This window comes from Python bivittatus, unplaced genomic scaffold, assembly GCF_059951505.1.
Source record: "Python bivittatus isolate LINGU-HERP-01145 unplaced genomic scaffold, Pbiv_v1 ctg000700_np1212, whole genome shotgun sequence".
NCBI lineage: Eukaryota > Metazoa > Chordata > Lepidosauria > Squamata > Pythonidae > Python > Python bivittatus.
Window position 1 is genome coordinate 51,400,266 of NW_028277098.1, and position 25,608 is coordinate 51,425,873.

General features: G+C 39.2%; 1 protein-coding gene and 1 long non-coding RNA gene across 2 annotated transcripts; one reads left to right on the forward strand and one right to left on the reverse strand.

Moving 5' to 3' along the window:
• Window positions 1-377: 377 nt before the first annotated feature.
• LOC148214200 (uncharacterized) lies at window positions 378-13,896 on the forward strand. Its single transcript, XR_015798538.1, has 3 exons — window positions 378-514; window positions 6,850-7,149; window positions 13,716-13,896. It is a non-coding gene; the product is annotated as an uncharacterized LOC148214200 (long non-coding RNA).
• On the reverse strand, window positions 9,332-25,519 carry ATP6V0B (ATPase H+ transporting V0 subunit b). The gene is made up of 8 exons (XM_007419967.4): window positions 25,363-25,519; window positions 17,098-17,146; window positions 15,364-15,447; window positions 14,954-15,031; window positions 13,815-13,884; window positions 11,868-11,919; window positions 10,875-11,065; window positions 9,332-9,896 (listed from the first exon to the last, which is right to left on the reverse strand). Exons 1-8 carry the CDS (start codon window positions 25,427-25,429, stop codon window positions 9,870-9,872), a joined length of 618 nt encoding a protein of 205 aa, XP_007420029.1. The 5' UTR covers window positions 25,430-25,519; the 3' UTR covers window positions 9,332-9,869.
• Window positions 25,520-25,608: the final 89 nt, after the last annotated feature.

Sequence of the window (25,608 nt, forward strand, 5' to 3'; positions counted from 1 at the left end):
CTTTCATCAGCCCCATTTAGTTCATCCGACGAGGAGGGGGGCTGGAGGCTCCTCTCCAAGGAGTCACATGATGGAAGATGGTGGAGCATCTTCGAGGCTCGCGGAGGTCCGGACTCTTGAGTGGACGAGAGTCCCGGTCACAGGAGTCCTGCTCATCCCCGCATCCTTCTGCTTCTCTTACGCGTTCTGATAGTCATACATCTTCTGGCGAGCTTTGTTGCATATTAGGAGAATTCAACCCTACGTGAAACTATAGAACCTTACAGCATATCAGAAAGCAACACAGGATGACTTTAGCCTCAGGGAAAAAGGTATTTTCTTTATTTTTGAATAGCCCCGACTCTTCATTCTTGTATTTAAGAGGAAGAAATTCTCTTTGTCACAAGGCAAGCAGAAATCTGCCAAAAATGAAAAACTCTATCTGGGTCACAAATCTACTGATGCTAAAGCACTCTTCAGGCATTCAGCTGGAGATGAGAAGTCATGGGCCCATATTTCTGGAGAGAGAAACAAGGTAAACAAAGCTACAATGACAAATTAAAAACAAATGGGAGATTTAGCTTGGTATTCTAAAGTCAGTGATCTTTCATAGATGGGTAGAAACATATTGAAATAAGATTTGATCTGAAACAGTGATCAACTTTCTCTTTTCCAGTATGCATGGTCTTGCTAGCCTGGTTCATCTGTCATAGTTACTACCTGGCTCAAAAGAGCTCTGGTTTTTTGGCCTGTGACATGCTTACATTGGCAATGATCATTATTCTTGCCATGCTGGAATGCATTACCAGCATGGAAAGAATAGTGATCAATGCCAATGTAAGCATGTAATACATCTTACTAACTTGTTCTGGCTAGCATATTTTCGCTTGAAAGTGGTTGGTTTCCATCCAACAGGAAGCTTGGAGCCATTTGGTGAAATGCAGTAAAGAGGAAACTTTGGGTCTTCCAATGTAGAGTTTGGAAGAATTAAGAGGTCTCTCACTAGTCCCTGTCCTTTCTTATAGGAAAGTGAGAAGGAAACCAAGAAATCCTGATGCAGTACCAGCAAAGTTCAGCTTTTAAAGAACCAGGGTGATGTAGTGGTTAAGTTGATGGATATAAGACCAGAGAGACCAAGTTCAAGTCTATGATTAGTTATGAACAGTCACTGGGTCTGGGTGACTGGGCCAGATGTTTTCTTTCAGTCCAAGCTACCCCATAGAGCTGTGAAAAAAAATAGAGGAGAGAGTGCTATGTAAGCCACTTTAACTTTCTGGAAGATATAAATCTAACAAATGAGGTAGCCATGACCTTGCCCCGGCTTCCTATATCCTTCTCTGGATAAGGTAATTGGAGAAAAGTTCAATATGTCTGGTACCATGTTAACATGCATATGGTATTCAGAGGAAATGAATATGCCAGGAACTTTTTACCAATCATTCCAGGGACATATGGAAATTAAAGTCACAATCCTAGATCAGGAAAAAAACTGAAGTTATCTATAAGTTGACTATAAAAACAAAAAACACTAATAGAAATCACATAACATTTATATTAATAGTTCAGATACGCTTGCCCAGATTAGATCACAAAATGGTGTGCAAGGTTTTGAGTTTAATAACTTCACTGGCAAAATCAGAGAATAACTACACCAGTGAGGGATATTTGCTGCCTAGTCCTAAAGTGCCCTCTGCATGACACACATTACTCATTAAATGAACTACAGTTTGCTCAGCTGACTCACATTAACCTCTTGAGTTGGGCTGGCACAAAATTATAAGCTAAAATGTGGTTGGCTGATCTGTGATGCTGTCATGTAAATCCAACTTAAATAAAGGGATGCTTGGGCTAATCATTTGGATAATTAAAAGTATTATGAGGTATAATCTTAATTTCAAACTATAGATAGGATGGAGATGTGCCCAATAATTTGTACTGAGGTCCTAATAGCTTTCCCAAACTTTCCTTCTCCTTGGAAGCCGCAGTCACACACTCCGTACCAAGATGCTGGGGCTTCCCATCTGACACAGTTTAGTTTTCACATTTTATCTTTATTCCCACAGTTCAGCTTGATATATGTTTCTTCAAATTTGCCTTTATAATAACTCTTAACAGTGCTTCTGGGTTAGAGACATGGGATCATGTTTTTCCAGTGAAAAGGGATAAATCTGTTATAAGTTATAGCTGAGAAACAAGAATATCTGTTGAGAATTGAGGAGCTTCAGTATTCTTTGGTTTGGAAAAGAATGAAACAGTAAGTTCTTTCTAGTTCTGTCTTTCCTCCACCGTGAAACCCCTATGAATATAGCAAATCAACTGTTTCTTAATCACAACACTCTAGAGTACAACCTGAGTCTTTAACAATAGCAGGTAGACCTGACTTTCGATGTCTGCAGCCTTCCTATAATATATTTGAAAACCATCAGCCTTTACTCCTCCAATTCCCTTTTATAAAATCTCAGATTCAACTGTCTAAGAATGTGGAAAGATAGCACATTTTTGTAGCATTTGAGTTGACTTATAAACATACTACTCCAAGATGGGTGTCACAGTGATGAGAAATCTTTAAAACCTGAACTGATTAGTATAATCCCTAAAATGTGAAGTGTTTGCTATTCTTGTCAACTTAAATATTATTGCTCTCCTTATATTTCATCTCTGGCAAACTGTATTTGCTTAAATAAATATAAGTGCTATTCGTGTTGAGCAAACTAAGGCAAGGTTGATGTAATGGGACTCCACTCTCTGTGTGAAGCCCTCCAAAACCCAGAAATTCTTTTGTATATTAAGCAGAGAGATGAGGGCTGTTCCTACTGCTACCCAGTAAAACATGAAATCATAAGGCTGCTTTATACAAAATGTGATAATTGGTTTATGTAATTCAGTACTGTCTGTCCTGGCAGTGGCTCTTTAAAGTCCAGATGATTCCCATCAACTGGAGTTTTCAAGGCAGAGATGCTAAAAACTGGGGGTTCCTGTATTCAAAACTTGCATTTAGCACATTTAGTACTCCAGTCCCTGCCAAAAAATAACAAAATCCCTGCTATCAAAGCAATGGCATTTTAAGTTGCCATCAAAGTAACCTCATCTTGGTATTTTCAGGAATTTTATTTACCAGAATATATTTGCTGCCTACCCGAATGACCCTTAATATAATCAATGCAATAAGTGTGCTTCAGCCTTCTGTAACATTTCTTAAATAAATGTCCTGGGACTGAAAAACCCCTGGAACATCTAACCCCCGCTTTCATACTGCTTGTCCCAGTTTGCATTGCACTTTTCTCCCACAGCTATGATATAACTGGATGAACAACTGGCTCTAAGCACTTAGCAGACTGTGCCAATATTCCTGCCCAAACACATTTGAGCTGCTTCAGCCCCATTGCAATACTGGAGGGCTCATGGATTTATTATTTTCTCTTTCCGTATACTGTCAGACTCCTCAGCACTTCTTTCCAGCTTCACTAGTTAATCCAATGTTTCAGTCCAACTGTCTTAATTCTAATACCACCTGCAATTTGCAGGGAGTGGAGATAACATACTTTTAGAAGCCCTGATTCTCTCCTAATACCCACCCACCATCTTGGCATGATTCCTTCTGCCAGCTCATTAGGCTGATGAGCCAGCTTGGCTCCTTATGTTGGGCACTCAGTAAACATCCAAAGGGAATGGATTTGCTGCATCTTACAAGGAGGTTTGCAGGGAGGTAGCCAAATCATTCAAGAAGCAAACAATAAACCAGTCAAACACCAGAGTTGCTCTCTTACAGGGGAAAAATTGGAGAACTCTTCTCTTTGCGCATGGCAGGTTGAGGTTCAAACCTATTCTCTATGGCCTCATAGCTTATCTGTGTAGTAGACATGCTGTCAAAGACCATGCTGGCAATGGAACATTTTTCTAAGGAAGCAATATCCTAGGATAAGGAGAGCCAGTTTGGAATAGTGGTTAAGGTGCTGGCCTAGAAACCAGGAGATTGTGAGTTCTAGGCTTCCCTTAGGGTGAAAGCCAGCTGGGTGACTTTGGGCCAGTCACCCTTTCTCAGCCCAATTTGTCTCTTAGGATTGTTGTTGTGGGGGAAATAGGAGGCAGGAGTATTAGGTATGTTTACCCTATATATAAAAAGGTGGGATAAAAATCTAAAACAATAATTATTATATAATAATTGCAAAAGGCAGCTTTACTTGGAACAGCTTATAACCTGCGACGATACCTTTAACACCATCAAACAACATCTGCCTATCCCAGGTCCTTGGAAGGGCTCAATAGGTGGATAAAAATGCCAGATCCAGTCTAAACATTTGGCTGACTGTGCGACCAACCATAGTAATAATAATATAATTAAATAATACATCATAATAAAATAAATAATACATATAAAATAAATAATAATACAATTCTCAAAATATTTGGAGCACCACTTGAACACCATTGGCATTGACAAAATCACCATCAGTCAATTGCAAAAGGCAGCTTTACTTGGAACAGCTTACATCCTGCAACAATACCTTTAACACTATTAAATAACATCTGCCTATCCCAGGTCCTTGGGAAGGACTCGATAGGTGGATAAAAATGCCAAATCCAGTCTAAACATCTGGCTGACTGTGCAACCAACCTTAATAATAATAATGACAAGATTTCTAAGGAGACCATTTTGGGCAAAGTACAGGTAGCAGCCCTTGAAATTATGCACAAATAAAATTTGAGATTAGGCAAAGGGAGACAAGGAAAAGGGCTACTGGGTTATCACTTTCTTTCTTCCCCCCCCCCCCCAAGGCTTTTCCCCTAGTCCTTTTTAAAGCTGACTGAAATAGCTTTCATTATAATATATTTTAGTATCTTGCCTCAGCAGATCCTAGCCCCTTTTACAAGAGCCTGGAAGTTAAGCAGACTTGATCATACTTGGACAGGATTCTTTCAGGGAATACCAGGACTGTAGGCCACATTGGGAGGGTGAAAAAAATATTCCAGAGAAAGGCAGTGGCAAACCCCTTCTCTGTTGTTACCAAGAAACTACATATATGTATCAATGAAGTCAGTAGGAATTGAGCTTGACTCAAAGGAGACTTTACAGTTTTATTTGATTAGCCCACTACTTTATCACTTACTGATCTTGATTCATTTTTGTAAGAAATCAATTTTATCACTGTGAGCAGTAATTCTAGGGTAAACATTTGAAAAACAATAATTCTGCAGTTAGATCTAATGTGATCATCTGAGATTGCTGGGTCTTAGCATAAGCTTTTTTGGATGGCACTGCGCTTGTAGATCATGCCACTGTAGGTTACAACTCCCTTAAGCCAGTAGTTTCAACTTGTTTTGACTGAGGATTGTAGTCCAGTAAATTATGCTTCTTTCCCCCACAGCAAGCTGTGAAGAACCCTCAAAAATCGCTAGAATGTTTTCAGAATAATAAAGTCAGACTGTAGTTTACCAAATGGAAATAGTGCCATGGTTACAAAAATCTCATATATGAAAATAGGGCATAGACTATCTAGTCAAACAAGATTATAATTTCTAACAATAACCACCATCCAACATGTATTTGAATAAATAGAATGAAACATAAAAAAAAATTATGGAGACTCATGTGAATGATCATGTGAAAGTCAAATCTTACCTTGTGCAGCACATCAGATTGAAGGCAAAAAGATACTTGGGAACACCTATTTGCGATCAGATCTGAGACTACATCTGGTTAAGCTTACAGATATTATCAATATCTAGTAATCAAAATAGTTGAGAATTTGAATTGTGGGGGCATTCTTGATTTGCCATTTACAAAAGTGAGACCTCCTTTCCATTCTCCCTGCACCAATGTTATTGTCATCCAATTAGTTACACAGGCAGAGAAGTAGTAAATCAATTTTAGTCAGCTTCTGAGAGAGCAGTATCAGGGTTGCACCAGCATAAAGATTAAGTTCATTAGCATTTGATGTCTTTTATATCCCCAACTTGACACCTAGCTCAGTTAGTAGCTTGACAACTAAATCATCAAGAATTGGGATTAAAAACCAGTTCTATCTGGTAGTCTCCTTTAGGTTAAGTGGATTCAGTCTTTGTCTAGAATCAGTATATTGGGTGACCGCTTATGCTTTTGAAAGATGGCAAGAAATCCCCGAAGGACTATTTTCTTTCAGAATAAACAAAAGCAGAAGACTTTTAAGTATTTTTGCTCACAAACTTGGAAAAGAGGATTTCTATACAGTTTCAAGAAATCTTGAGTCAGGACACTATGCAACCAGGAAGTCAAGAGGTAGCATTAACAGCCTGGTGCACATGTTATCGTTCTCTAGGAATGCACTCTTTCTCTCTCTTCAAAAGAGCTGATCCCATTTTCTAATGGGAAGTAAAGGAGAACAGCTTGGTTTCTTTTCTATATTCATTAAAGAATTCTTTTTTAAAATATACAGGATCAGTACCAGTAGCAAAGGGTTTAACCTTGTTGAGGTTGTTGAGATGGGCGGCTATACAAATCAAATCAATCAATCAATAAACCTTCCTCCCATACATTTTTGTCTCCTTTGGCAATAGCTGGTTTCTAGGGCTTTTTTTAAAGTTCATTTCTTTTTTACAGACTGTGTGTGTAAAATGCTTATGGCATAAGATCAAAAAGTCAGGTGCATAAATCACAATGGTTCCTGAAGTTGTTAAAGGTGACAACTTCAACTTTCGTGTTCTGGGACAGCTTGGGATTTCATGGCCTCCAGAGCAATCATGGGCTTGTTACAGTTAATCTTGGCCCCAACTCCCAAGAATGGTTACACGCCGGACCTGGTTTTTATTTTAGAAACTGATATGTGATTTGGATATGGAAGATGTTTTATCTATCCTTTACTATAGTCATATAATTTTCTGATCAAATTGCAGGTTGTGGGAGCAGTGAATCTATTAAAAGGGTACTTGGAGAATTTCCTGACAATTTGATGGGCAGCTCTGCCTCAGGCTGATTGGTATCTAGCCTAAGGGGAGACCAATGCTTTTGGACATGATGATCCCTGTGAGGCCTCTTTCCAATTGCCAATCCTGACTGGCACCCTTCCAGGGGCCTATGGGAGATAAAACAAGTGAAGATACCATAGCAACGGTTTCATAAGACCAGAAGTAAACGCAACTGGGTACTCGTATGATTCCATGTTTCGGCCTGCCAGTGGTGATACAAATAGTGAGGTATGTATACTCTTCTGTTTATTGCATCTTCAGATTCCTACCCAGTGGCCCTGTTCAGGATGAGTTGAGCCCTTTTGGAGAAGGATGGGAGAGACAAAGCATCTGCAGGGGCTGTGATGTTTTTGTAGGTTTCTTTGCAGATAGTCATACATTCACTTAGGATAAGGTGAGTGGGGCAATGTCTTGCAATGTTACCTGGAAATCTTTGAACTTGTAGAACCTGAGGATGTGGAGAGGGTGCTCTGTAGTATGAGCTGTGCCATCTATGGGTTAAATCCTCAGATAGCTGGGTATATGTATGAGGGGCTGGATTTAGGAGATGATTAATGCTTCTTTCAAGGAGGGGAGGTACTGCCTGTTTCAAGGAGGCTACAATTCACCCTCTCTTGAAAAGGCCATCACTCAACCAAGCCCTATTGGACAACTTCCATACTGTCTGCACCCTTCTCTTTTAGGGAAGTTGATGGAGGGGGAATTAGCTACAGATGTTATAGAAGGAAGATTATTTGGGCCTTTTTCAGTCAAGATTCAGACCTAGCCAGGGGAATGGAAACAACATTGGTCACTCTGATGGGTGGACCTGGATGGGTGTGCATGTGTGCGCCATTCCTGGTCCTGTTAGATCTCTCAGTAGCATTCAGCACTGTTGACCCTATTATCTTACTGCTGGAGGTACTTTTTTATAGTAGTTCCATTCCTATTGAGTGAAGAGTTTAGGTCAGTAGTCATGGAGAAAGAGCAATCAAGCCTTCAGATGGTCCATCTGGGATGCCACAGGGCTTGGTCCTATACCTCATATGAATGGCAAGAGATAATTAATAATTATAGTGGTGATATCAGTGGTATATCGCCATTTCAAGCCAAGCCAGACATGCTGTAGAAGAATGTTACAGATTAGAAATGGAGAAACAAGCTTAGATAATAGGTTAAAATTGCTGAATATCCATAAACAGCTTCCAAGAAGCTTTGTTTTCAAAATTAGCTCTAAATGGGTACATGCTGCCTCTGAAGGAGAGGTCTATGACTTGGTGGTCCTCCTCAACTCACAGGTCTTGTTTGAACAGCAGGTGGAGGCCATGGCTAGGGGACTTTGCCAGCTCCAGCTGATGTGCCAGTAATGGCCTGACCTGGGCCAGGAGGCCTTGATGAAACTGACTATCATCACTTGACTGATGATACACTATTGCAATGCACTCTACATGAGGCTGCCTTAGAAGCTATAATTGATGCAAGATGCTATAGCTGTAGTGGTTAAAACCTGCTGCTGTGAAATAACACCTATTTCATGGTTGCCACACTGATTACCAGGAGGTGTCCAGGTTCGATTCAAAGTGTTGGGTGGCACTGAGTGAGATCAGTTATTGCTTTCTCCAGAATCTGCTTGTCCTGTCTGATCAAGAGGCCTGCTGGGGGTTCTCCCCTTCTCCCCCCCCCGCCTTGAGAGATAAGAGGTGCATGGCAAAAAGGCAGACCTTCTTGGTAGAGGCTCCAACATAACAGAATATGCTGCCTCCAGAGATTTGCTTGGCTCCCTTCTTCTGGCTTTCAGAAAAAGCTTTCAAAACCTTTCTTTCCCCCAGGACTTTGAAGCTAAAGCCTAGATATTTGCTGCCATCTTTTTGCATTTACAGGTAGTCCCCAGGTCAAGAATGCCTGGGTTACAGACCCATAGTTAAGAATGGAGCCCACTGTAGCAAACTTTGAGTTAAATACACAACAATTCGAGTTAAATACACAATGGTTTGAGTTCATTACACAATACTACCTATATAGTACTACACAATAATACTGTTCCGGCTTACATACAGATTCGACTTAAGGACAGACCTTGGGAATGGTACTTGTTCTTAAACTGGGGATTACCTGTACTATGTTGATGGGTTGTTTTATTGGTGGTATAAGTTGATGTGGGTTTTCTTAAATTACTGATACACACTGCCCAGAGTTTGGAGATTGGGGCAAATTAGAATTTTTAAAAAATAAAATGAAATAAGTAAATGAAATAAGATGCAATATAGTACCAAGCATTTAGAAAACTAGCTTCTAAGGCTTCCTCTGAAAAATCACTTGGGCTTTGCTTTTAATGCAACATTTGAAATTGCTGCTGATATAGCACAGATCCTTCACCAACCATAGTTCAAGTGAAATATTTAATACTTACTATTAATCACAATACAAGACATTTTTCATCATCATTAATTTTAATAACCAATCATTTGTGATGCTTCAGAGAACTCAAGATAATCACATTGTTCATTTTTTATGTGTCCCTTCATATGGAGTTGTGTCTAGAAGGGGCACTTTCCACAGCCTCCAAAGTCAAGAGCTCAGCCAGTGCCACCCATTGTTCAGGGGAAAAAATCAGCCATCAAAGCCAGGATAATAATTGGGGCACAGCAGCAGGGAGCACACAAGAAGGGCAACTACTTGGGACAAGAACAATTTTCTTTCATAGAACACTGTATTATAATTGGCAGAGTGCAAAGGCTAGAACACCCAAGGCTCCTTCCAGCAAGGCATCCAGCCCTTTCCTTCTGGAAAAATAGAGCAGGAAAAAGGCAGGGGAAGAGAAGGATAGATTCTCACAAACACACATCAATTTATCAGGTTTGTCCATGGCCCAGTAGGTGAAGATCACAGGAAGAACTTTATACATCAAGCTCCCAGGCCAACAGGAGACATTAAATAAATATGTACAGGATCTGCAGTTGACAAAGGGTTTAGTCACCCATATTCACTTTAGATGTCTGCAAAATAAAAGAAAGGCAAAAGATCAGGAATATTCTATGCTTCATTAATTACACACTGCTATGCCAGTTTTGTGTAGTGGTTAAAAGTGTTGGACTAGGAACAGGGAAGCAAGCCTAAGTACCAGTCCTGCCATAGGCTTGAAGCCAGCTGCTGACTTTGAACCAGTCACTCTCTCTCAGTCCGAGAAAGAAGGTACTGCCAAACTACTTCTGAAAATGCTGCCAAGAAACTTTATGTGGTCACCAGGAATCAGAGTTGATTCAAAGGACCGTAACATAACATCTTCTCTAACTCTATTCCTTAAATATGATTCCAGAGTTAATTAAGTTGCTGGAGGGGAGCTCCCCTCAGCCCCATGACTTATGTTCTGAGTGATCAACTATTCTGTTTCTACACTTCTCAGTGACTGCCATGACAGTTATGACTATCATATTTTCTCACATATCATCAAGTAACAGATTTGTTTACGTGCAGTATTGTGGGCTTTCTTAAAACAAATACTACAAATTGCGACGATGAGAAAACACTGCAGTCTTGGATGAGAGTAAGGAGCATTAGGAAAAAAGCACAGGAGGATGGAATGAAAAATTCAGATCAGTGGTCTGATGCAAATCGAAGACTCTCCATCAAGAAAATGGGATGATACATACAATCTCAGAAAAATATACTGAAAAGTTAATTTCTTGCCTCTTTCCAACTTTGAAGGTGGGCTGGCTGTAGGTGCCCCTAAATTCAGAGAAGCATTCTGTTCTCTGTTCTTTTAACAAAACACTTCAAATACTGAGAACAATCAGTCCTCAGGCAGTCCTAAGATTACAGTATTAATATGGCTGTCTGGTGTCAGGAGAACAGGGGATTGTAAATTTATCGTGGTTTTGTTGAAAAATAACTTTTTGCTTCTATACAAGAACTGAAAGTTGGGAAAGTTAGAATGAGCAGAATATCCGATGGGGAGAAAAACAAGAGAAGCTTACCTGCAGGATTGCTACAATGACTCCAAAGAGTCCAATGGCACTGCCAAAGATTTCCACAATTAGGATCTTGACGAAGAGGCTGGCATTCTGGGCATCTGCTAGCGCAGCACCACTCCCAACAATGCCCACACATACACCACAGAAGAGATTGGAAAGTCCTACAGTCAAACCTGCCCCAAACATGGAGAAACCTATAGAGGGAAAATCACATTAGGGATGGGCAGCATCCAATGGTATTTTCAAACTATTGTCAAGCTTTCAAGGACTTTTCCTTGAGAACAAAGGAGTAAAAACATTATCTTAGTCCAGTTCATATCTGAAAACCTTGCCTCTGAGGCTTGTCATAAGAACAATACCGCTATCATGGCCATTGGAAACCATACAAACACAGCACACATTTTGTGATTATCTCTCCAGTGATAAGTCCCCACTCCAGAAAGAGAGCTGGTACATTAGAAATTGCTACTGCAGCATGGAAGAATGAGAAAGGAACCTTGCAAAGCCAGAACAGGGAAAATCATCTTGCAGAATCTGTACGTGCCTTACTGGTTACATACATATTGTTTGATAGCTTAACAGGATAAAACTTCTGCACTGTTTGTGTAAAGATATAATCCAACTAAAGAAAGGCCAGAATTTAGTGATAAAGGACATGCTTTTTATAGTGGCTTTTCCAGATTCAATCCCTTATAAGGCTGGGAAAGATACTTGTTTGAAATCCTGAAGACTAACATAGACCAGAGTGAGAAAATGTGATGCTCTCCATAAAATCATTTTATTGTATCATCCACAAGTTAAAAAAAAAACTAGTTAAGATATAGGTTATCGCAGTTATAATCAATGCATTAGTAAGGCACCATGTTTCCTATATTTATATAGATAATAGCCTGACTTGGAGGTGGCATTTCTTAAGTAACTAGGAACCCATGATGCTCCTACAAAGATAAGAGCAGCTCCATCTGCTTTTTCCTATCCCCTACAAACATAGCCTACCTGCTTGATAATTCCGGGAACCAATCTCTTCAGGAGTTCTACCACTAAATTGCTGCAAGAAAAAGGAAGCATTCTATGAAACAAAAACACCTTCCCAAACAGTTTAGAGTAACAGGTCTCTGCCAAAAGGATTAGATGTAGTAATTAAGACCAGCTAAATACTTAGAAGTATGCAGATTATGTATTTATTTGCTTTATATATTTAATTTAAGAAATTTATATGGCTGCCCAACTCAAACAACTACAACGCTGGATGGTGTACAGTGAGCAGACAACAAACCAATATGGTTAAAAACAACAGAAATTAATAGGTGATCGGGAACCTAAATTTACTTTATACCCATCCAGGCAGGAACCCCAATCATCCTGGCTGCAACACCCATGGAAAGAACCAGATTTTTATTGCCTTTCTAAAGACCAGCATGGTCAGGGCCAACTATATATCAGGGATGTGGGTAGGAAGATCATTCTAGAGGGTAGGCACTGTAATGGAAAAAGCATGCTATCTGGGTCTTGGCAGATGACATTGCTTCAAAGAAGGGACCCAGAACATGCCCATCCTAATAGAACATATAGAAGATACCATCAGGGACAGGCAGTCCTATGAATAGTCCAATCCTGTGCCATGTAGGGCTTTATAGGTGAGAACCAGCACCTAGCGTTATACCTAAAAGCCTACAGGAAGCTAGCCAGCACTCAAGGGACATAACAAAAGTGGAGAAATAAATTATTTCACCACTCTTATTGCCAGGAGGTAAGCCTTAATAAAGGTTCTTACCTCTGTTTGGTCAGAGTCATACTTTGTCTTCCTCAGCAGCACTCTAGGTGCCATTTCATCCTCTGAAAGCCCTCTGCAAACCAAGGGTCCATCAAGGTCTGCACTCAGTCTGCATGGGTGCAATCTGATCCAAGGTCATTGTTCTCTCATTCCAAGTGGCAACTAAGGCCTCAATTGGACCATACCTCAAAGCCTCATGGACAACCCCAAGCTCTCTTTGAAATTCTAATAGGTCCATTAAGTGCCTTGGGCGGACTGTTTGAATAGGTCCTGCCTCTCTGTGATGGGGATCATCTATGATAAACTCCAGGATTAACAGGGAACGATCTGTCCATTAGAAGGGACTGATGACAATATCCCCCAACTCCAGTTCACATTGCCAGTCCTCTGAGACAAAAGACCCAAGAGAGGTCTAATATATGCCCCTGCCCCCCAGTGGGTTTGGCCCTCAAAAAGCTGGATCAGGTCCATGGTTGCCATGGTGGCATGCTTCCAAATTCTCACCTAGGGAAGGCAGATTAAAGTCCCCCAGCATCATAAGCCTGGGAAATTCCACTGCCAACACAGATATAGCATCAAGCAGCACAGGCAGGGAAGCTGCTACATAGCAGGGAGGCTGATACAGTGGCAGCAATCCCAACTGATCCCCAAGGCCAATATCACAAGTATGGTCTACACCTGGGATTATGATTTACAGAAACTAATTTCTTTCAAAAATGGGGTGACTGCAAACCATTTAGGATTTCTAATCTCTTAGTAGCTGATAACTCTTGGGACCAGTGACCTAGTACTAACATTTACTTGGGACAGATGGAGGAGAATTCACTCCTAAAAGTAATATTTCTTCAATGGAGATCACTAATCTTTCTCCCAGCAACACTGTCCAGTGTTTCAAAAGCATCTGGCCAAGCTTTTATACTCACTCATGATTAGAGGTGTCACCTTAAAAGCTCGAGTCATGTTTGCTACCTGCAACTAGCCTCTATTTAGCATAACACTAGAAACCTGTTCATTGACTTGATCAGTATTTTGGTTTGGAATACTATAACCTACTTTGCTTTCCTTCTCAGGCAACAACTGGATGAGGCTGCCATCAATCAAAAACATCCAAAAATGTTATAGTCAATTTAGCAGAGAAATACATCCCTCTTGCACAAAACAGTCAATACCTCAGCCATGTTGGTGATCACAATAGCCATGATGATTCCATAGATGGCCACAGCTTCACAGAAGATTATGCTGCAAGGAGAAAGGGGAGTTTAGCAGCTGAAGTGGGGCTAGAGAAAATTGGCTGTCTTCCCCAGATTACATCAATACTTGACATTCTACTTTTCTAAAAGGAAAAAAAAAAAAAGACCAAGGTTGTGTGCCCCAATGCTAAGGTTCTATCCTACATGCCATGATGACAATAGGATATACTGCTGGAATCTCCACCACAGAAAAGCCTATTACCAGCTTCAACCTATGTATGCTTACATCATGGTTTTGGGGTAGGGGTTGGGGGGGATCACTGAAACACACATTTTTGCCTTTAAAAGCTTTGTTTCATTTAGCACCCTGATGATTTAATTCCACTGCTCTCTGGAGAACAACACTGCCCAGTGAGCTGACTGTTCTGTTGAAAGAAATCCCTTTATTTGCCTTACATAGAGCTTCATATCAGATATACAAAGACAGATAAACAGCAAGTATTTTGGACATCCATTTACTTCCACCTGATTTTCTCTATCAGTTTGCTTTATTTATCAAATTATTATCTCAGAGTTCAAAAATTGATGTTCTGGATTTCAGCACAATATTCAAAGGAGTCTCAAGCCATAATGATAACTTATATGGCAGATTCTTCATCATAGATCCATGCTATGAAATAAAAACTTGAACAAATCAGCAGTCGCAAACTGATTTGGTTAAAAGTTAGCAGTGTCACTCTTTTATTTTGAAGAGAAGAGCTATGTTTTGCATTTTCTTGCTTTGATTTTAGTGCATTCTGAATATTTCTACAAACATGTTAACAAAGACAGATCCCCAAAATTTCAGAATATATTACACATTGACCACAGAGAACAAATAAGTAATTGTAGTAGTTCACTAGGAGCTCACTGTCTGAAGCGGCTGGGGCAATATTGATACCCCAATCTCATGATTTTATAGTGTACAGAAGACATTGCAGGATCTTATAAATATGACATCTAGATGGGAGAAAATTTATCTGTGAAGCCAAGGGGAAAAAAACCTGAAAAGAAAAGGGACCTTTGTAGTTTGCAGTATCTATATCTGTAATACAAATGGAGGAAAGAGCTCTTCTCACCTGACCAAATTTTTGGTTTTGATCCTAGGTGCTTTGACACCACCACCAATGATGCTGGATCCAGTGATGTAAATCCCCCTAAAAACAGAATGATTAGATGGATAGCCTTCACCATGTTGCACAGATATCTTGGAGTCAGTGCCACTAGATGGCAAATAGTTTAGATTATGCCTATAGTGCATTATTTATTCATGAAACTGTTTATGTTCATCTGTATCTGCCTTTCCATTATGAAAGACAAAGTGTCATACGCAGGGATCTCAATAGTTTCCCAGCAAATATTAACTGGATTTGAAGCTACTTGGTTTCATGTACCATTTTAATACCAGTAAGTGAACTCTAAAACAGAGGTCAGCTATACTTGCCAGCTAGTAACCGGAAGAAGAGACATGGAGAAAGAAGATACTCACCATGCAGCTCCCACCACTGATAATGAAATGGATAGCCCAATACCCAGGTTGGACCACATGTATGGAGAGGTCTCAGTCAGGAACCTATATACAGAAGAGTATCTTAAAATACTACATGCCCCACCCATCATAGTACATCAAATCATTGTTCTCACAAAAGAGGAAAAGGAGGAGTCCTAATTAAAAACCCTGAGATAAGACTTTCCATTTGTAGTTGGAGTATAACAGATTAGTCTATTCCGCAATTTCAATTCACAGAAAATACATCTTTTCATTCATGTAAAGAGGCGGGGGCTGGTACCATATTAAGAAAGAATGATTTCTGAACAAGGCAGAAAAGCATTGTAGGAAAGTTGTGCTGAAGCCAAGTGACCCTAAGCTGGTATGGTCTGTAATAGATAAGAGCCCATGAAATACAGCAAGCAGAGGACTTGTTTGATCCATCACCTAACACGACACCTACAAATCAGCTCCAGAATTATATTATGTTTCCCACTTCTGCTAATTCTGGAGCTGACTTGCAGACTTGCCCTATATTCTAAGGGCTGTTCTGGATTCCTAATTCTATCCATCCTGGATTGTTGCGCATGCAAGGAAGATTCAGTCACTAAATGCTGGACTAGTAAAAGCTTAGGAGCACAAAGAGTCAGATGCTCTTTCAAACTGAAATATATTCACTTCTATTATGATAATGCATATGTAGCCGTTTGTTTTGGTCAACAGTTTTTTGATGGAATCAAGAAAATTATATAATGATCTTTGCCAATTCAACCTGCAGTTAGTTTGCTTTCTGTTATCTCCAAAGGCATTAATTTATACAGTATAAGAAATTAATTCAATTCCTATTAGCTGCCAGTTTTGCTATTGCAAAATACTGATAAAGTATATCTTTCTCTGAATCAGTAGTATTTAAAAATGAGAGAAACTACATTGATTGAAGTTAACAGCAAAGGTTTCTAAAGAACCTTATAATCAAAGGTCATTTTATTCCTATGTCACCTGCATTTCTTGGTTGTAATAATATTTTTTACTGATAGTTTACCTTCATTTATTCAGGTAGGTTTTAGAGTGGAAATACTGAATGTGCATTTTAAAAATCTTTCCCCAAGTTTTCCTCTGTATTCGTGTATATATTCTCCCAAGGCCTTTTTTTTTTTGCTTTAGTCTTTCCCCTTTTTCTTAATTATATTATTAATATTTAAGTTTATATCCCAAATTTTCATTGTTAAAAACAATACCAAAGAGGGATGCAAATCTTACTATTTTGTATGTTCTTTTCTGATCCTTGATGTATTCAGTAAAAAAGTTTCAGACGCGAGATCTGAAAGTTTGTCCGTGCAAATAGGGCACCAACAGTGCGTGGCCTGTAAACCTAACCTAGCTAAGCATAAGGACAAGCTATTCATAAATAATAAGGAAAAAGGAATGGCTGCCAATTGATGAGTGGGCAAACTGACGCTATTAGCAGAACTGATTAGTAAAAGTGAACAGTGCTATCAATACTGCTGTCAACAAATGCAGTATGGATGCAAACATGCCAAACCCTGCTTACTCATCCTTTGAGTGCAGCACTACCAGATCTTCAGGAATCCATAATCCAAGAACAGGTAAGATTCACTGGCCAATTACTCTTAATCCTCATAGCACCTTTCCTGAGCCATTGTGGAGAACATTCATAAACCGCTTTTCCCTCTGCTACTTCAGTCCCAATTTGGGGAGAAAGGGACATCTTACCATGCTACATCGAAACGAAAGCCCAGGTCAAATATTGTATAGCAGATTCCTGGGGGGGAAAAAAAAAGCAAAGTTGAATGTTTCTGAAGTTAGTCTCTATCTTCTCAAAGCCTGATCTGTGATGGTACCAGTTGGCAGTATTGACATCATCATTCTCAGATCAGACAAATAGTATCAAATCTCCACAGGGAAAAGAGAAAAAGGTGTAGGTTTTTTGTAAAATATCTTCCTCCAATTTATACCATAGTTCTTCATAATGCCAAATTACTTTTCATGATCAAACTTCCACTTCCCTCTTTTCTTGTATTTACACAATTCAAACAGGCATGACATTCTAAGCATCTCCTATAGTGAACTTCCAGGTTTTCATGGAAGGAGAGGATATACACTCTTATCAGTATATGTAGATTAAATTTTGTTTTAACCTACAGAAAGAAATTAGAATTACAGCAATTACAGAGTTGGTAGTGGCCATTTAGGGCATTGGGTTCAACTCCTGCTTCATGCAGGAATCCAAAGTAAGCAGCCATCAATAGATACATGTCTATGTTCATCCTGAATGTATCCACCATCACTCTGGGTAACAGCTGGGCAAGTATATACATTATTTTATATAATAAAATAAATAATTTTAAAAACTGGTAATTGTCCAATGGACAATTTTAATCAAGTTGTGTGTGATACAGTGGTTAAGGTGTTGGATTCAGAATGAGGAGACCTAGTTTTTAGTCTACTTTCAGCCATGGAAGCTCACTGGGTGACTTGGGTCAGTCACTTTCTCTTAGCACAATGTATTTCACAATGTGATTATGGGAAAAAATAGGAGGAAGAAGCACTATGGACACTGTCTTGAGCTCATGAATGAAAACCTAGATATAAATATAATAAATAGAAATCAATCAATCAATACATGCTTTTGATTTTATGTAAAAAAGTTTATTGTTTTTAATGTGCTTGTATTAAATTGCAATTCAGTGGCATATTATGACAAGAAAGCTGTGACCTCAATAAACTGTCCATTAAACATTTTTAATAACATCAAGATAATTGAGACTCTTTCCACGCTGGTAGGGTTGTACATGAACTTGAGAATTTTAGGGAATGTTAATAGACGTGATAAATGTTAAAAATTCAGTTGTCATACAAACTTCTTTTTCACATCTGAATTATGTTAAACAGGAATGCATATATTCAGCATACTGGTATACGTGTACCCTCTTTCTGAAAGAAATGGAATGTGTATCAAAGTGAACTATATAGCAAATTCATTTTTATATTTATCTACTTATTTACAATATGTGTAGACTATTCCAATAAATGGAGACACTGAGTAGTTAGATCAAAATGGCAAGATATACCCATTTTCAAAGAGCTCTAGTTCAAGGAGCTAGAGTAGTGTACTCAATTTTCTACTTATAAATGGATGGATAAGCATAGATCAATTCACTACTAGTTGCATACTAAATGTATTAGATCATATATTATACTTTGGGGGGGAAAGTCACATATGTAACCTCAGAGTGGAATTTTCATAAAATGAACAATTCACAAAATTAGTTAATGACACACTTATGGGAAATATGTATCAGGATATACTAATAGAATATGGCAACATAGTCACAGGATACAAGTATTCCATCTCATTTGTGAATAGTCTCAAACAGATTTTTTCCGCAAAGAATCTAAGAATTTGAGAAAAAAGAAAAGATAAAAAGTAGGGTTAAACAAGACTCCCTGCAATAACAAGGAGAAATAAGCTACTGAACCAGGAAAGAAAGCTTACATTGGTTTTCACAATAGATTACTTAAGAGAGAAGGCAGTAGATGGACTTTTGATTAAAAAAAACAAAATGGAGATAGCATTACAAAATATGTATGTATTAATTCAACTTTAATCTTTTAATTCAGAGAGTAATCTGGGTGGCTATAGGTAACAAGTCAATTTGCAAGAGTTTGCATAGTTCCCATTCCTGGATATTTAAACTACAACATATCCACCAAGAATATAAGAACTAGAATTATCCCTTTATGTGTTAAAAAAAAAAAAAAGAGTGAGGAAATAAGTCATGAAACTGGACATAGGACTCAATAACCCTAGAGTTTATTCAGAAACACTAGGGTTATTGTACTTTGAGTTTCTGTGCAGGATAGGATCACAGTTGCTTTACTACAAACAAAGACCTCCTTTTAAAGGTGCACTACCTCTTTCAAGTGACAGCCTTAGCTTCAAGCCATGCAAAGTCCATACCCTTTACTCATCTAAACTTAACTTGCTGCTTGAGAATTGGTACCCATTTTCCAGGAAGACAGAGGTCAACTTTTTTTTTCTTTCTAGTAGTAATCTATATGGGTATAGATTGCAGGCTACTAGGAATAGCTCTTGCACCTCATGCTCAACTAATACAAACTAGTGGCTCTTTTGTAGTTACTAAAAAATGCAGATTTTGTGCAGAAATATGGAACAGTGCTTCCCTCCTCCCACTCTGTAATGGTATGTGAGAGTGACCTTGAAAGACTGGGCAAAGAGATGCTGAATGGTCAGATAAGAGGGAGCACAGCAAGGCAGAGAGAGCATAGGAACGGAGCAAGAGGCTCAGAAGGGACCTTCTCTAAGTTACTAGGCTATAAAGGTGACATCGGTAGAATTTTACCTTGAGACTTGCAAGATTCTGTAAATGTAGCCTTACAATAAAGTAGAATTAGCTTATCTGGCCGTGTTTCCTGACTGGTCTACCTGGTAAGGCTGACATCAAACTATCTCTTTACCCCGTTTCCCAAGGTCATTCCCACATAACATTACACATTCATGTCATTAATACTTCAGTGAAATCACAATACAGTCTGGCACCATTCTAGAAAAAGCTCTTCCTACATGTTGCTATCAGCAGTTTTAAAAATGGTTAATCCTATCACAGATTATGCTAAAGCTTCCCCTGTTAATTATCAGATTTAAATCACTAACCACCATTAGCAATCAGGTGCCTATACACCTGAACTACCATGAAAGATCCTGGGACTATCAAACTAGAAACTGTTAGTAGGTTTGGACACAGGGAGCCCTGAATTAAATTCCTCTTTAACCACATAACTGACAATGTCTAGTTTCTGAAGCAAGTAATTTATTTCACAGTCTAATCTTCCTGATCAGATCTTTTTATAACATCTAATCTACAGTATGCAATATTTCCCAAATTCGCAACAGCCTACACCAATTAAATCAATCATGGAAGTATCAATATTTCTAGATGTTGAAGACCTTCTGTAAGATTTTTGCATTCTCTCTGACAGATCACTAGATTAGCAAGACAGAATTCTACTCTGAAGTCCTCTCTTCATATATACACTCATGGCTCACTTTTTTTGCTTAACTATCATTTTCTTGAATATGGCACAATTATTTGGCCATATTTTGGCTGAGTATAACACATAAATCATCTCTGGCGATGCCCAAGAAGCTATATTAGCCTTGCTAACTCCCAAAGAAGCTTACTAAAATAAATTGTTGTAATACATTTAAAGACTTTACAGGAGAGAAAAACATCCCTATCATCAGCCACAAAAAAGGCATTATTCAGAAAACATGCTTTTTAAACTGGCAGAGTAAAGAAAATGAGCACACAGCAGAACTGAACAACAGCTTCCCCATATTTACACATCATATGAAACCCTATGGGTAAATATGAACACTGGAGGGCACTGTTTCTCTTCTGTTATTATGAAAGAATGGAGCAAATTGCAAAAAGAAGTTCCACCCCTGTGCAGATGTTGATTTTTTGTTTTTGTTTTATTGTTTTCTTGCTGAGTGCTAGCTGAAAAGCCTTTCTCTTAAGCCACCAAACCTAACTGTACTGGTAGAGTGTGATGAAAGGATCAAACAGTAATTTGGCAGTAGCAGTTACACTGACCACCAGGAGGTACCACATGACTGGTTTCATCCTTACAGGGTCTCCTTAGATGCAGGTAGCCAGAAGTTATTCTATGGGGTCCAAATCCTCTACCAGGAATTGGCCTTGTGGAGCTTTGCACTTTGAATTTCTATATATAGTGCATTAGCTTTTGAAATCATGTAAAACTCTGTACATGGGGGCATGTCATAATATAACATCTGCATCTCTCTACTCTGAGAGCTTAAGGGATGGTGTACTGTGTATACCAGTGTTTCTCAACCTAGCCAGCCATTCTGGGAGTTGAAGTCCACACATCTTAAAGTTCCCAAGGTTGAGAAACACTGGTGTATACCATTCTGATAGAGCTTGATAGTAACTGAAACTGTCAGTGTTAAAAGGGGAGGAAATTACATGGCATGTCAAGGATGCAACTCCCAAAGACTACAACCAGATTTTTCTCTCATGACTATGAGACCATAACCAATTATTCTATAGCAACAGTTGACCAATTCTTACACATACATGCCAAGAGAACAGCCAGCACTATGAGTAAATTTTACTGAAATTCACCATACTGCTTGTTACTGTTACATACTATGCTTTCTGAACAAATTCCTAACAGAACGGAAGCTACGCTTCTGCATTTTCCTTTAGTACAGAGATCTTTCCTATTTCTCCCCCTGCAATCCAGATACACTCTAGAAGGGATTTCTTTCTTTGCATCCATTGCTCAAAGGGTTATCCACTTTCTCAAACAAAGTACAGAACTTAATTGACCACCTTATGACTATCAGATCCCTTCCTATTCTAAATCAATCATCCAGTTTAGTGAACTGGATTCAGCTCAGAGGCATGGAGTTCCCAAAACAATTTCAGGATCATGATTAATTCAGGATTCACTGGAAAAACAACAGGAGATTCAGAAGCCGTTAGAAGGCACAAGTTTAACTGAAAAAAGGAAGAGGCTAACTTCCCCTTTAATATGAAGTGGAAACCATGCTAAAAATTATTCTTCCCAAACCACCCAAATCATCCAGACAAGAAAGCGGAACTAAAAGTTTCCCTTGTCAGCCAAGAAGTAGCAGAAAGGCAACTAGTAGGGAAAATCTTGGCTGCAAACATCTACAAGAAGGACAGAAATGGAGCAAGATTTAGTAGAGTAGGATACTGAGCATGGGGGATGTTCCTAGCAAGAACCAGTAAGAAATCCCGATTTCCCAAATAAGCTGTGCCCACTTGGTAAAATGACCTTAAAGGAATATAGAGTTGAGTTAGAAGGTCAAACTTGAGTTTGCTGTTTGTCATTCTCTAATCCTGACTGATCAAGTCTGAACCACATCAGCCAAACTAATCCAGTTGAAGCTACCAATCAATCCCAGGTTGCAGGCTTATCATTCTTACTAGGAGAGTTGCTCCAAAGACTGTTGACAAAACAACTAAAGGAGGGAAATGGAGTTTACTATGTACACTTTGCATAGGACGACAGTAGTGATATAAATAGAGACTTTTCAAGCCATCAAGAAGTGCTATTAGATCCCAAGAAATCACAGGCACACAGCGAACATCTATACCATTCAGTTTATACAGCAGGCTTTCCAATAAGGTGTTTGCTAATCACCTGTAGAAGTGTGGAAGTTAAGACTTAAGTTAAAGCCTGGAGACACCACAGAGATTTCTCTGGCAAGGACAAAATACTTCAGTTGTCATGGACCAAGTTCTCCTTCATTCTGAATCTTTTATCAATGATAAATCTGACATACTCTCAAAAGACAAGGGTTTTTTTACAAAAAAAGTTTTAAAGTGTGTTTCTCAAGCTTTCTGCAATCACAGATTATTAAATAAGCACTTGGAAAATGCAGGACCTATCCAATTAAACAAGCACTCTCCACCTCTGTTTTGTCTTTTTGAGAATGGGAGCATGAAATAATGATTCCAGTTGCATTTGTACATGCCTTCCCATCTGCTCGATTTTATTTACCATTTGAATTATTTTAGTTACCCAATGTTCTAGTAATAACTCTTAACACAAACTTGTTAAGAATGTTTTTTAATACAAATCTCTGAATACTAAAGGGCTAGTGGCAAGTGGCTTTCCAGCCTAATTAAAGGCCATTTCCAGGTAGTCATCACTGTATTTCCTAGTCATACTTTTGTTTTTGCATTGTTGGTACCCCATAGTAGTTCTATCCTGCACAACACATGTGAACTCATAGTAACTGCTGTTGAGAATTGTTCACTATTCTCAATTTTAAGAATTTTAGTTCTCATGTTGCTACTTGTATTATTACATGTACACTTCAATGAACCAACTTTTCACCACTGATATATTCTCATGAACCAGATTTTGGGCATGTGGGAAGGTAGGGCTGAGGCAATGAGTGGGCTTATGCCAGCTGACTGTTGGAGCATATAGGGAGATAGGAATAACATAAACAGGCTCTGGCCCATGGGGAGGTGATGCTAAGGGAGTGAGCAGGCTCTAACCATGAAGATGTGGAGACTGTGGCTGACCACCAGCTGGATCTCAATGTACAACCAGGGGAGTAGACCATACTGAGAATCATTTGCGTAGAGCTCACTTTGATGACAATGACCAAAAATCAAATGTTGGCAATGGATACAAAGCAAGCAGGTCATGTTCCAGGAAAACTGCTAGCAAAGTGACTAACTGAACATTATATTTCATTAAATAGCTTTCTGAAAAATTTCTTAGGGTTCAGCAATGCAGGAGCCACCCAGTGCACCTGGGCTTCCAACCTGTCATTCAGCTGGAACTGTGGGTTATCTAAGAAAGATGCATATGAGTACAAGGTTTTAAAAAATGTTTTGCACAACTGTCACTCTAGGATTGTGTTACTTGTGCTAACCCTAATGGATCCAATCTACCATTAAATCTAGCAGGTCTAGTAGATAGGAAAAGAATCCATATCAGTTGCATGACATTAAAAACTCCTGCCCTGAAAGCAAAATGTTTCATTGATATTGTCCTTTTTATTGTTTTTAATGTGTTGTGAGCTGCCCAGAGTCACATCTGCGAGATGGGCAACCATATAAATTAATGAGTTAAATAAAACTAAACAAAAATATGACAGCATGTCATTTCTCATTATAAATAAAAGCCACATCTTAATTATATATATATATATATATTAAAACAATCTTGCATCAGTTAAAATGTGATGTGGCATGTAGGATCTAGCCTTGAAAGTAGAATAGAGAAAAACTCAGAGAGTTACTACATGGAATTTAGGTTGTTCATTCATTTATCTCAGTGGTGTCTACTTTGACTTATTTAAAATATTGTCAGAAATATTTTAAATTCCTCCCTCTACACCACTGCACAGTAGTTCAGATAAAGTTCTCTAGAAGTACAACACTGGGAAAAAAAGGTAGGAACAGGGAAACTGGTTCCTAGTTTATATGAAAAGGAAATATTATTTAATCAGAAATAGTATCTATAATTTTTACATCTGAATATTAAATAACTATATAGGACAAAAACATGGATACTCTCATCTGAAACACAAGCTTTAAACCTCCCTGAACACATCTTCATGCCCTACCTCAACCAAGAGATTAAAAACCAACCATCCTTGTCTATATGTAAACAATACTCATACTGCTAGTCAACATTTCATATTAATTTTATACCAAAGGTAACCAGGATGAAGCAGTTGAATGTTCTTCCATTAATCTTCTTATTCCTGGTTACTCTCCTCCAGAAATACTTTGTTCTAACTTAAAACCAGATTAAGCAGCAAAAAGAACTGAACTTGTACTTCAGGGGCTTCTTCTTATTGCAGAATCATGTCAAAGTCAGCACCTCAAAGCCACTAAGAAAACTCTCTTTTTCTCACTTAACCAGAAATCAACTGGGATCATTAGACAAGAAAACATGTTTAGGTCTGTTTTTACTATCTCAACCCAGCAGTTTCTAAAATGTGGAGGACGGCATGAGATGGAAAGGCAAAAAAGCATGTACACGCATATCTTCCTGATAAAACTCTTCTCGTCGACAAAGGTAAGTGTCGAAGAGAACCAAACCATGTTCAGGTCCGTACTCAGGTTTAAAGACGCCTTTCGACCAGAGGATGCTATGCTCGCATACACCCACCCACCCACCGCGCCGCAGAGCCACAGCTTTTCCTCACTGATTCCCGACAGCATTTTGACCGGCGACCGGGACGTCGCGGAAGAGGCAGAAGTTAGCCTCTTCTCCGGGCCACTTCGAAGCCCACCTTCTAGTCTTCCCCGGTCCAGGATCAGAGATCTCACACCACGCGCACACGCTCCGACATAAAAAAGGGGAAGTAAAAATCAGGCAAAGAGGGCGGGCGCCCCCAAAGCAACCTTGGGGTCTCTCGTTTCAATCACTAACCGATGCCAGTGATGGCGGCGGCTGCGCTCAGTCCCAGCCCGGAATACAGCAACGCGAGCCCGGACATGGCGGAGATAAAGACGGACTGCACCCGACTGGGAATCAGCCGACCCTCCGCCTGATTGACTGAGTTACTGACAAACGGAACCCACGCCACGTGACCGGATTCAAGGCGATCACGTGAACCTCGTCGGAACATGCGATTGGTTGAGTCCTGAAGAAGACGAAACTACAATCCCCACAGCG

Coding starts and splice junctions, on each gene's coding strand:
- ATP6V0B (XM_007419967.4), bottom strand. CDS start 25,429: ATGTCCGGGCTCGCGTTGCTGTATTCCGGGCTGGGACTGAGCGCAGCC. Junction 13,885..14,953: donor AAAACCAAAAATTTGGTCAG/GTGAGAAGAGCT, acceptor TTCTCCTTGCAG/CATAATCTTCTGTGAAGCTG. Junction 11,920..13,814: donor TGATCACCAACATGGCTGAG/GTATTGACTGTT, acceptor TTTTTCTTGCAG/CAATTTAGTGGTAGAACTCC.